This window comes from Tripterygium wilfordii, chromosome 7 (assembly GCF_013401445.1).
Source record: "Tripterygium wilfordii isolate XIE 37 chromosome 7, ASM1340144v1, whole genome shotgun sequence".
Classification (NCBI taxonomy): Eukaryota; Viridiplantae; Streptophyta; class Magnoliopsida; order Celastrales; family Celastraceae; genus Tripterygium; species Tripterygium wilfordii.
In genome coordinates, this window is record NC_052238.1 from 6,510,526 (window position 1) to 6,526,471 (window position 15,946).

The 15,946-nt window shown below is 37.8% G+C and overlaps 4 protein-coding genes and 1 non-coding gene across 10 annotated transcripts; 1 reads left to right on the forward strand and 4 right to left on the reverse strand.

Moving 5' to 3' along the window:
- Positions 1–350: 350 nt before the first annotated feature.
- Positions 351–4,632, reverse strand: LOC120001478 (NADH dehydrogenase [ubiquinone] 1 beta subcomplex subunit 9-like). The gene is made up of 6 exons (XM_038849835.1): positions 4,438–4,632; positions 4,287–4,328; positions 3,739–3,820; positions 2,379–2,434; positions 1,760–1,833; positions 351–612 (listed from the first exon to the last, which is right to left on the reverse strand). Exons 1-5 carry the CDS (start codon positions 4,567–4,569, stop codon positions 1,792–1,794), a joined length of 354 nt encoding a protein of 117 aa, XP_038705763.1. The 5' UTR covers positions 4,570–4,632; the 3' UTR covers positions 351–612; positions 1,760–1,791.
- An 848-nt stretch (positions 4,633–5,480) lies between these two features.
- Positions 5,481–8,575, forward strand: LOC120002793 (B-box zinc finger protein 19-like). Of its 4 annotated transcripts, none has more exons than XM_038851618.1 (6): positions 5,481–5,793; positions 6,793–6,889; positions 7,002–7,117; positions 7,225–7,467; positions 7,558–7,645; positions 7,746–8,209. In XM_038851618.1, the coding sequence occupies exons 1-5, from the start codon at positions 5,701–5,703 to the stop codon at positions 7,639–7,641; spliced, it is 633 nt and encodes a 210-aa protein (XP_038707546.1). In that variant the 5' UTR covers positions 5,481–5,700; the 3' UTR covers positions 7,642–7,645; positions 7,746–8,209. The 4 variants fall into 4 exon arrangements, with proteins under 4 accessions (XP_038707546.1, XP_038707547.1, XP_038707544.1 ...); XM_038851619.1 differs by having other exon boundaries at positions 7,755–8,209; XM_038851616.1 differs by lacking the exon at positions 7,746–8,209 and adding an exon at positions 8,231–8,575 and having other exon boundaries at positions 5,482–5,793.
- A 468-nt stretch (positions 8,576–9,043) lies between these two features.
- On the reverse strand, positions 9,044–11,520 carry LOC120002438 (fructose-bisphosphate aldolase 1, chloroplastic). The gene is made up of 6 exons (XM_038851218.1): positions 11,240–11,520; positions 10,691–10,960; positions 10,316–10,425; positions 10,113–10,203; positions 9,763–10,032; positions 9,044–9,560 (listed from the first exon to the last, which is right to left on the reverse strand). The coding sequence occupies exons 1-6, from the start codon at positions 11,417–11,419 to the stop codon at positions 9,282–9,284; spliced, it is 1,200 nt and encodes a 399-aa protein (XP_038707146.1). The 5' UTR covers positions 11,420–11,520; the 3' UTR covers positions 9,044–9,281.
- Positions 11,521–12,451: 931 nt separating this feature from the next.
- On the reverse strand, positions 12,452–14,578 carry LOC120002439. Of its 3 annotated transcripts, none has more exons than XM_038851221.1 (2): positions 14,457–14,578; positions 12,452–13,350 (listed from the first exon to the last, which is right to left on the reverse strand). In XM_038851221.1, exon 2 carries the CDS (start codon positions 13,338–13,340, stop codon positions 12,603–12,605), a length of 738 nt encoding a protein of 245 aa, XP_038707149.1. In that variant the 5' UTR covers positions 13,341–13,350; positions 14,457–14,578; the 3' UTR covers positions 12,452–12,602. The 3 variants fall into 3 exon arrangements, with proteins under 3 accessions (XP_038707149.1, XP_038707150.1, XP_038707147.1); XM_038851222.1 differs by lacking the exon at positions 14,457–14,578 and adding an exon at positions 14,436–14,449; XM_038851219.1 differs by lacking the exon at positions 14,457–14,578 and adding an exon at positions 14,302–14,397.
- TRNAE-CUC lies at positions 14,560–14,632 on the reverse strand. The gene has a single exon. It is a non-coding gene; the product is annotated as a tRNA-Glu (tRNA).
- Positions 14,633–15,946: the final 1,314 nt, after the last annotated feature.

Below are 15,946 nucleotides of genomic sequence, written 5' to 3' on the forward strand. Positions count from 1 at the left end.
CCATAGCTGAATATTTATTTAAAAGAATGAATAGACTAACAAAAAGACAATAATGACTTATTTATGAATAAAGCTTAAGAGAAGTTTGTTTCTGGATTCAGTTAGTTGGATTATTGATTAATAGACGAAGACTTTATCATTAGGTGTATCCCCACGTCTTTTTGATTAATATGAAGATCGGATTGTGCCTTAATATGATGTTCTTATCACCTATATCTAATATATGCTAAAGCTGAGTTATGCTTCATGCTACATTTTTGCATGATATCATCTGATTATCAAATATAATCCAATGATAATAGAGAAGATGACTTTCGTTTTGTTTGATGTTCCACAACTGATTCCATTTATTTGGCAGGAAAACCCCTATTTTCTCTTAAAATAAAGAATATGCGGGTTATAACTTGTAACTAATACATTGAAGTTTTCCAACACAAGGTTTAGTGTAAAATGGATACCATTTTCCATGTCTGACAAACACGATGGAGAAACCCAACCAAATTAGATAAAAACAAATGCACAGAAAAGAGCGACGGAACATCTCAGCACGTTAAAGGTTCAAATGACATTTTGCTTCAATTAGCAGGAACAACATGCTGGCCGCCATTTCTTCTGCATTATAGGCATCATCATCTCAGAGTGAGTAATAGAAATTACTTATTCAATATAATCAGCAAGAAATTTTTTTTACAAAAAAAAAAAAAAAAACTAAGGGGGAAAAAACTGCAAGGACGTTTCACACTTCGACAGGCAAGGACACTATAATATTGATCTGGCTTGACGCTTGACTCAAGCTCAATCATTTAAAAATAGCACATGCGCAAACTTCAAGCCCATTTGACAGGAGGTAGGCTTGCTCTCGTCTTATATTCTCCATCCCAACACCACCATCATCAGCAGAAGTAAGCCTTAACTGAGTTGCTACTTCTTACACACCACCACAAGCCAACGTCACCCATCCCCTCACCCAAACCCAACAAAAAAAAACTATAAAGCATAAATCTCTTAGATTTCCTTATATTCCCCAAACTTAATTCGAACTTGTTAATTATTAGGTTTATGATTGATTTAATCTTTTAAATCCTAAGATTGATTATAAATGGTTGGTGATCCATGGCGCACTTGATCAGCTAGTCACTTTGAAATCTGGATTCTGGATTTTAGCTCTTCAATTCTAAAATCAAGTTCCTGGGTTGATTCTTAAAATATTTTTATCAAGATCAAAGCTCTCAAATTCAGCTCATCAAGGCTGACGGCTGACCAGAGTTAACAAAGCCGAGCTGAGATGAAATTGAGTGAAAAATTCAACAAGTCATACTAAAGCATAATCGTTAAAAGGTCGACACACCCAACTAGCTCAGGCAACATACGTCCATTATTGAGCCATTATTTGGCTCAGCTTAACTCAACAGCAGCTCTTGCAACAAGAGAGGAATGCATGCTTTTCATTTCATCCCTGTTCCTCAATAGAAGAATACATATAACTTCTAATAGATGAATAAATCATATATCCGGAAGACAATAAGCCTCATAAACAATTTATATAGGCAGTTGAAATGAGCTTTTTATTCAAAATAGAGAGTCAAACGAAGCGGTGATAGCTCATGATGTTTCAGTTGCATCCAAGATCAATAATCACAAGGTGTGTCTAGAATCAACAAAAGACCTTTTTTGGAGGTTACAAAGGCCAATAATTCAAGCTATAATTAAACTCACACACGAGTTGATGAAAGAATATATCCAAAAAGATTTGGCTAACCTTTATTGATTGCATGGGAAATGATGCCAGTTTTAGGCAGGCTCCTCCCGACCATAGTCATATACAATCTCAATCTAATGCCAACAAGAAAAATAAAGAATGGGGTCAGAAACAAACTATGACAAGAATTGAAAGGCTTAATTTTTCAATGATTAGATTTTAGCTAATAAATGCATAAAATAAATTGTATACGCATATATCAATCTCCAAAAATTTTTCCAGCTTCCGTATCATGTTTCTCATGGTCCTAACACAGAAAATGAGACCCATGCTTCCACAGTTCATACAACTCCAGAAGACACGAATACAAAATGTTCAATCTCTGGAACAGATGAAGCTAGTGAAGCTCAAGAATATTGAACATGGATACCTAATGACTAGTTGAGTGAAAATTGAAGGATACTTATTACAACTGTTTAACTTTTACTTCACTCTGATGGCAAAAAGAAGTCCAGTAAGCTCCAACAATGAAAAGAAAATTGCAGCACAAGATGTAAACACAAAATGAAATGAGATTGATCATGGAATACCTTTTATTAGGTCTATTAACATGAATAAGTGAGAGTAAAACTAAAAGAAGAAATAATGCTAAACCACATAAATGAACTATCATAATTACCCCAGGTGGAGGCGGCGGGTTTCGGGTGAACTTGCTACCACCAGGAGCCCAAGGAACTGTACATGAAAAGAATAAGTTAGTTTTAGGCTGCATACCCTTTCAATTTAAAAAGATCATGAGCATTCCGGAAAAAGTCTTGCATTTTGACAATCAAATGAAAAAGACTAAACTCATATAGTCTATGAGACCTATTTTAAAAAGGTGGAAGAAATGACATGGCTTCAAGGAATTCAAGAAAAAAAGTTCCAACAACAGATTCTATTAACTGTACATAATATTGTTCTAAGCTAAAACAGCAAGCAAAAGTTGAAGAAAGTTATCAGTAATATCTAAGCACCCAAACCAATCAACTCCAAGAATAATGTAACAATCTGGATGTAAGCAATCAGCCAGAAGCTCTGCAAAGCCAAATCAGTCAGCTTATGACCTACTAAAAGAGATTATGAGAATTAAACATTTGAACCTATCACTGCCAGAGTGGTTAGAATTTCCTGAAGACTAACCCAATGGTTGTTGAACAATGTCCAAACACAAAGAAAGAAAATGCTATTATCTAATGACCTTGCCGATGATTTGATGAAGTGCCAAATTTTGCCTCTATAGTCAATACTTCAATTTAGGAAATATTTGAAATGGAATGACATTTTTCAGTCTCTCTTTCTTTTCTTTTTTTTTTTTCTTTTTTTTCTTTTTGAGAAGCAAATTTGGTCAATTATAAAAACATTCAAATCCAGCCAAGATATAAAGGTGGATTGAACCAAAACAAACTCCCAAACTCAACTAAGGATAATTTATTTGGTACTTTGGAGAGGATTTTACTTTAACTATACTAAGATGGTCTAGTCTTGTATATGCTATGTAAAGATATAGCAATAAAGATATCAAACAATAATTATAGGGAAGACCACACAAGAACAGTTTTTTGACAGAACAAAAGATTCCAATACATTTACAAGGTGATTCAATAAAGACTACTAGATTTATTTTCCTAAAATTAGAACTGAAAGTTGTATGAACCTAACGAACCATATTACCATATCCAAACCATATGGAAAATTCCTACAACTTCGGCAGTTATATGGTTTATTTTTGATTTCTGCAGAGTCTCATATCAAGAAAATGTTAAAACAAAGCATGTTAAGGCTACATATCAAGGTAAAATATTCACTCATTTGAGACAAACAGCCTACACCAGGAAACTCCATTCCAAAAACCTCCAAAAGATCAAACTGTCTATGAAGGCAAAACAAATTGAGAAACAAATATTTCCTTTCTTTATGTTGATATTCTTGAACAACAACACCAATCGAACATAATCTAAAGAATTGGCAAGTACTTGAGCATCTATCACTGAACTCACCAATATAAGGGTCAGGGTGACGCCACTTATTGTACTGTGCTTCACCATCAACTACCAGGCTATCAATTGTATCAAGATCTTCCTAAAACCAGCAAGAGAAAGAACACAAGATTAGCAGATAAAGTAGATAATAGTACAACTACCAATCCAATATAAATTCTCTTGAGTTACACACAGAAAAAACGCAGGATTTCAATCATTAGTACGGGCAGTAGTGATAAGATATGCAAGCCGACCAGTCTATGCTTCATATTAAGGAAGATAGATTGCCTAATCCTTATAGATGAAAGACATTGGAATTTTTACGGTTTCACAGGACTAATTAATACAAAAATCAGCCGGAAAAAGTTGTGTGCGTGTATATTATATTATATAGAATTTCGTTCATCGGAATCAACTAACCAAAAGATAACATATTTACCAACAGAAACAAAATCAACATAGTTTCTATGATAATCTAAATTGCAATAACGAATTGTACAAATTCTTTTACGAGTAATATCATATCGCCAAAAAATAAGAGAGAAATCAGAATTCGAAGAACCAACCAAGTGTTTATTAGCTTCGAACCGCTGGCGGAGGTCATCGGCCTGGAACAGACCAACAAAGAAAACGAAGAATTAATTACTGAGAACTCAGAAAATCGAGGTAGAAAACAAGCAGATCTGATTCGAGTGAAGGAAGAAATGATGAGAGTACATCATTATAGAAGAGGTGGCGGTGGACGGCCCAGTTGAGAGTCTCTTTGAGGGCACGCCGGTAGAGAATCCGAACCCTCTCTTTCTGCGCTGCTCTCCGAGCTAGATACCCCGCCGTTGATGCGACACTCATCTCTCTCGCGACCCTGGTTTCTACTCTCTTCGTATTTGGGTCCGATACTCCGATGCCCTCTATTAGACATTTGACAGGGAAGGCAAGTAAAATAACAGTTACGGTGTCGTATCACTTTAAAACGCGTCGTTCCCACTTCCCAGTTGAATTGCATGCCTTAGTACCTTAATCTTATGATTTTAACTTTTAAGAGCATATATGCTAATTAGTAAAAATAAATATCAACATGGAAAACAGCATATAGTATTATTTATCAATATATATGAATATCAAAATTGTATATCAAACCGTAAAATTCCAATCAAATAAATATTAGTATTTTGATAACCATATCTACTACCATTATTTAACCGTATATACTGATATCAAAATTGTCTATCAAACTAACCCATTAGGCAAGGGCTCGAATTTGAATCTTATCTCAATTCTCAACTTCACATTACGATAATTTAGGCATTTAGCAAGATTAGAGTGATATTTTTCGACATTCTTGGTTTTGTACTGAAATTTTATTTATTTTGTTGCACACAATTTTGTCTTATTTGCAATGGAGACCAAGAATGTCCGTGGACTTCGAGACAGGGTGTAAGCCCGGCCCACCATCACTGTGAACCCCAACTTCTCAAAGTACAAAAGTGGAACCCACCGAACAAAGTAATGGCATCGCCAGCGGTCGTGGTTCACACGGCATTGAAGGCGCGTAGATTTTTCTCTTTAACTCACAAGCTGAAACAATGAAACAGATCACGCACGATAAACACAGCCACGCATCACCATCCCAAAAGTAACGACGACGTTTTAATACCGGTGGGAGAGGCTGGCTGACACGTTTCATTAATATATTTTTCATTCGTTCTGAAAATAAAAGAAAAACCTTTTGCAAATAATATAAGAGCGAGTAGTTGAAGTTGTACAGACACTCGCGCGTCGGTATATACGAAGAGCCGCTCCTTCTTTCTCCAGCTTCCCAGCTTCCTCCACTGTTCTTCATCTTCGACACTGTCTCTCTATGATAGGTTTTCGGTTTTGTTTTTGAGTTTAGAAAATGAACTAGTTCATGGCCTGTGAAGCGACGATAAAAATGGCTTTGAACGGAAAATAACTGGAGAGACTGAGAGAGAGAGAAATAAAATGCGAACGCTTTGCGATGTGTGCGAGAACGCAGCCGCGATTCTCTTCTGCGCCGCCGATGAGGCTGCTCTTTGCCGTGCCTGCGACGAAAAGGTTTGTTTCTCTCTCATTGTCACGCCAAAACATCTACGGATTAATATTTACACAATTTCAGTGCTCAAGATTATTTGAATTCGTTGGTTGTGATAAAATTTATGTCCACGCTAATATTGACTCGAGTTCGTTTTCTTGAATGGAAATTTTCTGTTGAGGTGGAAAAGCAGTGACTCCCTTGTTTGTGAGTAATTGAATTGATCTGGGAGTGAACTCTAATTGTAAATTTTGTGCTGTTAGAAGTGAATTCCAGTATAAGTTAATGTTCCTGGCTCTAATTCTTTTTCTTGGACTTGAATCTTCAGCTTTATTGTTGGTCTATATCCTCTACTTAAATCCTTTCTTATTGTAATTGATTGTTATTGGTGTGATCTCTCTCTTTCGTAGTAATGCAGACACTCGATCATAGTGCTTTTGAAGAGTGCCTTTGATAGCTGTCTTATTGATATGTAATGTAAGGCACATTGGATCCATAATTGCAATCGCCTTATAATATTTTAACATAGATGTTATTATGGTAGTGAAATGGGTCATTATACACATGATAAACAATAAGAACATAAGGTTTATACTTGCTATACTAGTGAGCATTTGTGGAAATTTTGTGGGATGTGGAGATTGAACTGCAGTCAAGGTTCAGACCAGAACCACGAAGGAAACAGAGAGTAGGGACAAAAGCAAAAACAATGCTTGTAGGTCTCATAGTGAGATTTTGTTAAGGAGCGCTAATGGTTCAAGTGTTGGCACCTCATCACTTTGTCTTATCGGCAGGTGTTCTAATCATCCCATCCCCAAACACAGTAAAAAAGAAAAGTGGAACAATTAAAATGATATATCAAGATTTAGTTATGAATTCACTCTACTCAAAGATAAAATTGCAGAAAAGTTTATAGGGTATTGACCTTTTCCATGTAAGGTTGTATTATTTTTCTAGGGGAGTGTTCACTGTAAATATCCTTGGAGCAGTGTATTTATAATTCCTTTTACGATGGAATGTAGGTCCATATGTGTAATAAGCTTGCCAGTAGACATGTACGAGTTGGGCTAGCTGAACCCAGTGAAGTTCCACGCTGTGATATATGTGAGAATGCGCCCGGTATGTGAGCTTCTTTTTATGGTCGTGATATTTGTGTTTTTATTGTGGGAATCTGCAATTTTGATTATGTACAATGCTTTGATACTTTTTTTCTTCCTTTGTGTATCTGTAGCTTTCTTTTACTGTGAGATAGACGGTAGTTCGCTTTGCCTGCAATGTGATATGATTGTACATGTTGGTGGCAAAAGAACCCATGAGAGATATCTCCTCTTGAGGCAAAGAGCTGAGGTTTGTGTCCCTGGACTTGACAGCATTGATTCTACGCACTCAGACACAGGGAGATTCCTTTGATGCTTCATGACACTTACAATTTTCCCTTTACTTTTCTCATATAGTTTCCAGGGGATAAAACTTCTCATTTGGAGGAGTTAGGGCTGCAACTTTCTGATAAAAATGATGTAAGAAAGGACCAAAATATGCCTTCTAAATTAACAATGAAAGAAAACCAGCAAAATCACCGGGGCTCCCCTATTCCAATGCTAGAAAATAATTTCGATGGCGATAGCAAGGTGGATAATAATTTGATTGATCTTAACACTAGGCCCGAAAGGATACATGGGCAACCTTCAACTAATCAGGTATCATTTTTCAAAGTTCATATTTTACTTTTCTGAATTTAAACTTGCATGTTGAGAACTATTATTTTATGCTTTTGTATTATGGTACAGGGAGTGGACGTTTTGGTTGGCAACAATCATGACTCTGCTAGTGTGGTTCCTTTTGGGTCCGTCAAAAGTGAGCCTGAGAAATGAGCAGGTATGGTACACATACACGTGTTATTTCATATATCTCTTGTTCGAAATGGTCTAATTGATGATTGGTTAAAGAATTTTTGCTGGTTTTCAATGTTAATTAGTTTTCATAGCATGGACAGAATCTGGAGGACTTAGAAGTGCCTTATGGTGTCACTTTCACTTTCCTCGAATCCCGAAAGACAGACTTCCTGCAAAGAAGCCCTTCTAGCCGCCAATCGGTCCTTTAGTATTTAGTTCAAGCGGCATCCCATTGCTCTTTTTTTTTACGGGGCCATCTTCTAATTCTAAGGCCAGGAACTTTATTCTGTAGAATTGAATGCTGTATGCTAAATGCAAAGAGCAGAGTCTCTATGTGCATTCTCTCGTTTTGGTCAATTCTGAGTTTGGTTTAGTTTGGTTTCTTGTAAATGTATACTGTTAGCTAGCATATTTGTTGGATGTGAATTGTAATTTGTAAATCTCGTGGTTCTAATTCTAAGATCTCATTGCTGCTACCAGCATAAGAAATTCCATTTTTGTTTTAGTTTGTGAATTTTTAGAAGTTAATATCTGGCCAGAGCTTGATTCTATTTTTAAATCTACACAGAGGCCGACCTTGTTTCTTCGATGGAGGATCTGCAAATGCTAGCTTATGTTGAAAGTTGAAACTAATCTTCCCTTTTCTAAATTTGTGGAACTTGCCAACAAAGCTGACGATGTAGAGATTTGGAAGAAGAGCACAGTATTGAGATGTAACACTGCATTTCCTGCTGAAAGATGAACAAGAACTAATCTACTGCAGTTTGTTTGTACCGGTGAATGACTAGTTGTCATCTCAGATGGGTTACCAAAAACTAGTGGAGTGACTTGTAGTTTTACTGCTTTCCAGGTTCTTTGTAATTTTTTTGTACCAAAATGAAAATTTTGAAATCAAATGTGCATTTATTCCAGACATCATTGTTTCTTTTGCGAGCTTGTGTGTAATTTGTGGTTAACCTGGAGAATGCTTCAAGAAACATCATATAAAATCAAGCTGTTTTCTTATTCCACTTGATTTGGTTGGCTTGATCTGCTAGGCCCTGAAAATCTTTTTAAAAAACCAGCACAATGGGAATTCCACTTCTAGGCTATTAGGTTTTTGGCTTTCCAGATTGTTAGAACAGTGACTAGGCATCTCGGATTTCTTGATTCAGCTATTAGGAGAGATGGGGGAAGGGGCTTGGAGGTTTTGTTAAGTTTTTGAGAAGTGAAGAAATGGAAAAGGGTTATAACCCTGTTTGGGAAAGAAGATGTGAATAGGGAGAAAGGTTATTAACTTGTTTGGGAATTTAGGGGTTTTCAAGAAAGAAGTAGAACTGCTGCTGTTCATTATTGAACTTAATAACAGATAAATAGTTGAAGAGTATTGTAAGATTGAATCGTAGGTCAATTTCTTGGCCAAGATTTCAAAATTCAAACTGCTAAAGCAAGCATTTTTCAGATTTTTAATTAAGGTGATGCAAATGTAAATGCAGACTAACTAATCCCATCAGCAAGAGGATTATTAAGCGGCTAAAAGGTAAACATAGCGATGAACAAAGCATTACAAATTTCACAGAGACAGGTAGTCTTTCATGTTCTGCTCCATCTTCTTCCCCTGTAGCTTTGCTGCAACAAGCTTAGTATGAGTAGCCCTTGACGAACATGCCTTTCTTGGCCTCCTCTGACTCACCCTCGCCGGTGTATTTTCCGAGCTGAGCAAGAGAGTTAGACTTGGCACGGATGAGCAGTGCCTCCTGAGCTGCCTTAACATTCTCGGGTCTCCCTCCCCATGTCTTCAAACAAGTGTTCTGGAGGGCTCTAGCATAGGAGAAGGATACATGCCATGGGTTGGTAGACTGGTTCATTGCATTCAAGTTCTGAGTTGCCTCAACCTCAGATTGCCCACCAGACAAAAACTGCTCATTCCGAACACCACCACCAATTAGTCCATGTTTCATAGAAAAACTTTCTAGTATACCTAGTGTTGTATCACATAAACTTTCTAAACTTTATGTGTGAAACTATAGTTATTGTCCGAAAGAAAGCGAGTCAGATGGCACATGTAAGATTTTTGTGAAGTGATAGTAAAAAGTGTATGTGATATGTGATGAAACTTGCCATGATTCCAGGGACAGCAGGGGGGATTCTCCTCTGGAGGAGCTTGAGGGTGTAGTCAGCAACTTGTTGAGGGGTGGCCCTGTCCTTGCACTCAGCACCAGGAGTGACCATGCTGGGCTTGAGGAGGATACCCTCATACAACACATTGTTCTCAGCCAAGTAGAAGAACACCTTATTCCACACCTTCTGAGCAACTTCAAAGGTCCTCTCAATGCCATGTTCACCATCAAGCAAGATCTCTGGCTCCACAATTGGGACCAAACCATTGTCCTGCCAAGATTAAAAGTCTCGGTTAGAAACAGAACTTCAGTTTGTATCAGTTTCATGAATTGGGTTTTCTGGGAAATTACTTGAGCAATAGCAGTGTAGCGAGCAAGACCCCAGGCTGCTTCTGTCACTGCCAATTCAGATGGGCCGTTGGGAATGCTCACAACGGTACGCCTAATCAATCATTCGAATCAAATTCTTATTAATTACTTCATTTAATAAGCATGAAAATCCCTGAATTGCAATCATATATGCAGGTTCAAATGTGGGTTTGTGATTTTTATACCATTTGGCAAAACGAGCACCCTGCTGGTAGTAAGCAGCTGTGCGTGAAGCCAAACCGTCAAGTCCTTGGCACCATGACTCATCATTGGAACCAGCCAGAGGCACCAAACCCTGTTGTTCTCATTATCCACACAACAAGTCAGTCAGCTTCTTATCTAAAGATACAAAACTTCCTATGCACATATCATCATCGTCATGAACAACAAAGTCTACATCTCAATTTTGGTGCTCCTTACATGGATCTATTTAAAGATTTACTTGGAGTCTACCAGGTAGATTCTTCTTTACTATTCAATCCAATCTAAAGCTACTTTCTCCACTTTAAATACTTCATATGTGCATATGTACATGCACTTGTGTATTCAAGAGGGCTTACCTTGTCGACTTTGATGCCAGGGACAATATTCTGCTCAACAAGCACATCAACCATCTTCTTTCCATCAGTGGTGGATTGGTACAGCGTCTCCTCAAAGAGGATAGCTCCAGAGATGTACTGTCCAAGTCCTGGGACTGTCACAAGGAGGGTCCTGTAGGCTTGACGGTTAGCCTCCGTGTTTTCAAGCCCAATTGAGGCCAAACGCTTCCCACATGTAGCATTTGACTCGTCCATCGCCAAGATTCCACGACCTTTTGATGCAACAGTTTTCTACAAAACCCAGAAACACCAACCAGTGTTTCAATGTTTCAGGTATTCAAAAAACTCTGAGCTATTTTAGTCATTTAAAAGGTACACAAACACTGTCTTCGGGCATGGCCGGACAGAGCTTTTGAGAACTAAGGGGAGCCAAAAACCTTAAATGTTCCTTTTCAAGCTTATGTTAAGCATAGTTTACCTCAAAAGCTTAAGCTAGATGTACAGGACCAATACAATTATTTGAACCTCTCATTGCAATTATAGTTATAAAGATAATGTAAGAGAACTTACTGCAGTCTTGATAAGCTCATCTGCGTAGGAGGAAGCAGCACGGACGGTGAGGGCAGGGGAGGAGGTGGGGTGGCAGCGGACAGTGGAGACTGGAGGCTGGCGGAGGGTCAGGGATTGACCCTTCACCCACTCAGACTTGTCAAGGACTGGAGATGACTTGAGAAGAGTTGCTGATGCCATTTTTTGCTTCTCTGTTTGTTTTGGGCCTTTGAGAGGAGACTACCAAGTTGACACTATAAAAAGCTTATCTCACTCTCTCTTGACACGCCCCTCTTTGCCACACATGTATTCAGCGCTGTACATTTATAATTGTGATAGTTTGTACTGTGATGTTATCTTAAGATGTCTCATTTGAGGTTGTCATGCACCCGCCAATCGGAATCGCCACGTGGATGATAGAATGTACACTTGGCACTGGCAGGTTCCATTGGTGGTTCAAACGGATGGTTTTATGCCCACCTTGTAAAAAAAACTGAAAGAAGAAATTAGGACAATTGGAAGAGGAAAAAAAAAACCACAGATTTTTTTTTCTTCTTACATGTAGCCAAATGTATCATGTCCAAAATATTGTTGTTTTGAAGTTTTGGAGATTTCTCTGGAAAGTAAGAGGTTGTAATCTCCCTGTGGATTTGTGTTTTCAGCTTCAACTTTGGTTTATGGCCCTGGTTTAGTTGCAAGACTTGATGACACTGAGTCCATGTCAATGATGGACACCTTGCCAAATCATCTCTTCCATGTAATTTGTATCATTTGGTGGGTTTACTACTTCACTCCAGGGTCCAAACCAATTAGCATATGCATGGCTTATGTAAGTGTCAATGATGAGTGGTTGAGGGTCCTCTGAAGTCCCTTGCCACAATTACAAATCTGATCCTCACCCCTTTGCCTCAGCTGCACACTGTTGTGTTGTACAGCTTATCTTAGAATGCCTGAAATTACAGGCTCCATAGTGACTAGTTCTAAGTATCCCAAACCACGAGAAGGGGAAGGAGGGGGATATGTAGAGAGAGAGAGAGAGAGAGAGAGAGAGAGAGAGAGAGAGAGAGACAGAAGTTTGATGACATAAAATGTCCCACCCACAAAATAGAAAGTTCTGTTCTATAATAAATAGAGAGTTCAAATTCAATTTTCATGTATAAAGTGGCTAGTAATCCCTTTTTTGGCATAGCATTAAGGGCAAATGGAGGATTAGCTGCACCAACTGTAACTCACTAATGGTAACCATAATATGCCCTCCAACTTTCTTTTCACCCTTCAAATTCAGCAAAAATTAAGATGCAAAAATGTGAATAGAGTCACAAGACTAGCCCACTGAAACCAAATTCAGTATCACCGATAATAATGCAAACAAATTTATTTTCATCTAACTGGAAAGTTGATTCAAAGACAGGTCTGCAATGCCAGCAACTAGATCATCTATGGATTCTACTTGTAAATCCTTCCATGCCCCTGAATCATCGAATGATGGTGGCGATGGTGAGGCACCTCTAGAAAGGGCCTTTTTCAACTGTTCGACAAGCTTATCTTCCTCATCTGGGATCTCCAGTTCCCAGACCTTGAATATATCCTCTGTTGATGGCTCCAACTCATAAGCTGAAAGACCCAAGTCAAATCCTGAAGCAGTGGCTTCGCTGGCAATCTGGGCTTCCTTATATGTAGGAAGAAAAGCAGATCTCAGAGTTTCTTCAGAGGGGTTTTCCTCTAAATTTTGTGACAGTGAAATGCTACTTCCTTCATTTCTAAGACCATAACCGGTTACTTCTGCTACTTCATTGTATGGAACAACATTATCAAGATCAGTTGCTCTCAGAAACTTGGCATTTTCTGCCTCTTCATTGGATGGAAGGATCTCCATGTCAGTTACTCCAGGGAAACTGTCACTTCTAAGAACAAAAGAGTCGAATGATTCAGGTTGAGAACTGATAATTTCCAATAGCACATCCTTTAAAGTATTCCAATCACCATCAGAAATTTCAGGATCTTTAATCAGGCAAGAATCGGCCCAAGCTATATCTTCAGGGGAGAGCGCATCTCCATTTCGGTTAGACTCGAAAGACTCAATGCCACGAGGAGGCACAGGGAGGCCATCTTCAACATTCATGGCTACAAGCCTACAAACATATGGAATAAAGTGATGCCAAACAATTCTAGAGAAAGAATTTGGTCATTCACAACAGAGTAAAACAGACGATACCAAGCACCTAATACGAGCATACGCCTCCCAATCAAGAGTTACATATCATATAATTTAATCACAAAGGTTCCCACAAATAGATCAATTCCATAATTGAAATGACCAGGAAATAAGTTAACTTCGCCGTTCCCATCTTCTTCTTCTTTATCCATTGCAGAAAGATAAAATAAATTGACTGAACCTGATCATCACCTATTATGATACAGAAGGCAATCACCACATGTATGAGCTATAAGATCACTGGTATTATAAGTTATAGATACTTGCTGTCATCATTTCATTTGAAGTAGTGCCATACTATCACATACATGAGCAGGCATGGGGAAACTAACAAGTTTCATAAGGCACAAAAAACTAATGCAATTGGATATGGAAGCCTAAGAAAGTAACAAGTAACAACAATCAGATCTTATGAAATTTCTCAGATTTGATAAGGCACCAAAACTAATGCAATCAAAGACATAGACATTAAGCCCAATCATCTCTCAGAGAATTTCAAAAGAATAAGGAAAACAGTTTGAGATGTACTTTTCTAATAGAAAATAACATGGGGATGAAATTACAATTGATCATCTATTATGCTAGGCTAACCAACCCCATATAGAGACCACAGAGCTCTTTTGGGGCTCTATCAAGCTAAGCTAAAAACACTTAATATGGAAAATCCATTCACCCTCCTCCCTCAACTCTCCACTAATAACCCAGAAAAGACTCTGGAAGTAAAAATAACAAAAATGGAAGCTTTTGAAGCAAATATTTAAAAGCAAAAGGGTTTTCACAGCGAACAATTGTAATTCAAAGAAAATGCGGATTCAGCAAATATACAGCAAAAACAAACAACAAACAGAACCACAAGGATTACTCTCACATATAATAAACAGGAATTCCACCACCACAAACTAATACAATACAAACCCAACTGAAAAAGGGAAGCACCGGAAGGGAAAAAAAAAAGAAAAAAAAAAAAGAGGGGGATTTAACGAAAGATTCAAGGAATTTAACCGTGCCAACAGAGAAGCTTACCAAAGTTATGAAAAACGAAAACCCTAATCTCGACGACTGGCAAATAACGATTTTGAAAACGTCGTTCAAAACGTCGCCGCTTTAAAAAACAAAAAAATATAAATTCCGTTGCCGGGACTTGAACCCGGGTCTTTCGGGTGAGAGCCGAATATCCTAACCAACTAGACTACAACGGATCTGGTAATCATTGGACAATTATACCTCAAACCTTTAGCATATCAGTGCCTTTGCTTACCGGCAGACAAACTCGGTAGATGGCAATTGGTTCCTGCAGAAATTGATTTAAATCCGCCTCCAATTCCAGATACAGAATGATTTTGGGACTGCGATGAGAAGATCGAAGCTTGCTCTTCCTGCACACAGATTTCTGATCATGAGTTGAACAATTATGCTTCTTATCATCTCACTGGTGGCTGAAAGACATTTTAAATTTTAATGATCATCACTACAGATTCTGGTTGATAACTGGGTATGTCATGCATATGTGTTTGAATTTGTTGATTCATCGTAGTTGTAAATAAGAATGAACTTCCCCACATATGCAAGACAATTAGAGGGTGTATGAACTTGCTTCAGTACACTCTTTTCTGGGGTTACCTTCACAATGCTTGAGGTCTCTCAAACTTTACCTCTCATCTTTTAGCTAGGCACCATCTACGAGGGAGGAAAATTCGTTGATATTGTGTTGTGTTTTGATGTACCGGAAAAACATTCCAAATGCGGTGCAATCTGATTCAGCAAAAGAGACTTGTTTATTCAAACTCCACCTGAAAATTCAGTTGCGTCATATATACTCTCGTAAATCGAAAGAAAATCACTTGAGAGTACTTGAGACTATTTCCATATAAACAACATTAAGAAATAATATAAATGTAGAACGTATCATTACTCGAGACTCCCGATGTATATGAATCAATGATTGTATTCGCAGTGATTTAAGTACCCATTCTTCTTTTTCATGCGGGTATTTGTTAAGTGTCATAAAGCACAATTTCATAGGTGGAGGAACTTGATGCGTTGAAGAAATTTGTGTCTCTACGGTTGTAGTTATACTTGGAAGAGTATTTTATCCATACAAGATTACTTCTGGTGTCTGCAATAGCAAGAATTCAATTGGTGGAGAGTCAACATAAATCACCATGACATATTCTTCTCCAATTAGAGTGAATAATGAAAAAGGTTTCTTGTTATTGATGGATGAGTGGGAAAATGTAGCTCGGCTAAGTGAAGGCAATGCAACATTTCTTACGAGTTCGGATTGAGTAATAGAACTATTATAGAGAGGAGATAACGGAGAATTTAGATTAATAAGATCGATGATGAGATGATTTCCTTTGCCTTCAGCCAAATATTGAATCAAAACATTGAACCAACTGATAAAAATAATAAAGCCTTGTTACTTGCTTATACCATCGGAGTCTAGTAAACTTTGGATGCTTATATACGTAATTGGGGAAAAAAATCAAAACAAGGTGTTGGTGTTATTTTAA

What these genes read in the sequence shown, in the direction of transcription:
- LOC120001478 (XM_038849835.1), bottom strand. Translation starts at nt 4,569, where the DNA reads ATGAGTGTCGCATCAACGGCGGGGTATCTAGCTCGGAGAGCAGCGCAG. An exon ending in TCGAAGCTAATAAACACTTG is followed by an intron (nt 3,821 to 4,286) that starts GTTGGTTCTTCG and finishes TGCTGGTTTTAG; the next exon opens with GAAGATCTTGATACAATTGA. An exon ending in ACCCGCCGCCTCCACCTGGG is followed by an intron (nt 1,834 to 2,378) that starts GTAATTATGATA and finishes TGTTGGCATTAG; the next exon opens with ATTGAGATTGTATATGACTA.
- LOC120002793 (XM_038851618.1), top strand. Translation starts at nt 5,701, where the DNA reads ATGCGAACGCTTTGCGATGTGTGCGAGAACGCAGCCGCGATTCTCTTC. An exon ending in GCCGTGCCTGCGACGAAAAG is followed by an intron (nt 5,794 to 6,792) that starts GTTTGTTTCTCT and finishes GATGGAATGTAG; the next exon opens with GTCCATATGTGTAATAAGCT. An exon ending in TATATGTGAGAATGCGCCCG is followed by an intron (nt 6,890 to 7,001) that starts GTATGTGAGCTT and finishes GTGTATCTGTAG; the next exon opens with CTTTCTTTTACTGTGAGATA.
- LOC120002438 (XM_038851218.1), bottom strand. Translation starts at nt 11,419, where the DNA reads ATGGCATCAGCAACTCTTCTCAAGTCATCTCCAGTCCTTGACAAGTCT. An exon ending in GGTGCTCGTTTTGCCAAATG is followed by an intron (nt 10,204 to 10,315) that starts GTATAAAAATCA and finishes ATGATTGATTAG; the next exon opens with GCGTACCGTTGTGAGCATTC. An exon ending in GCTACACTGCTATTGCTCAA is followed by an intron (nt 10,033 to 10,112) that starts GTAATTTCCCAG and finishes TAATCTTGGCAG; the next exon opens with GACAATGGTTTGGTCCCAAT.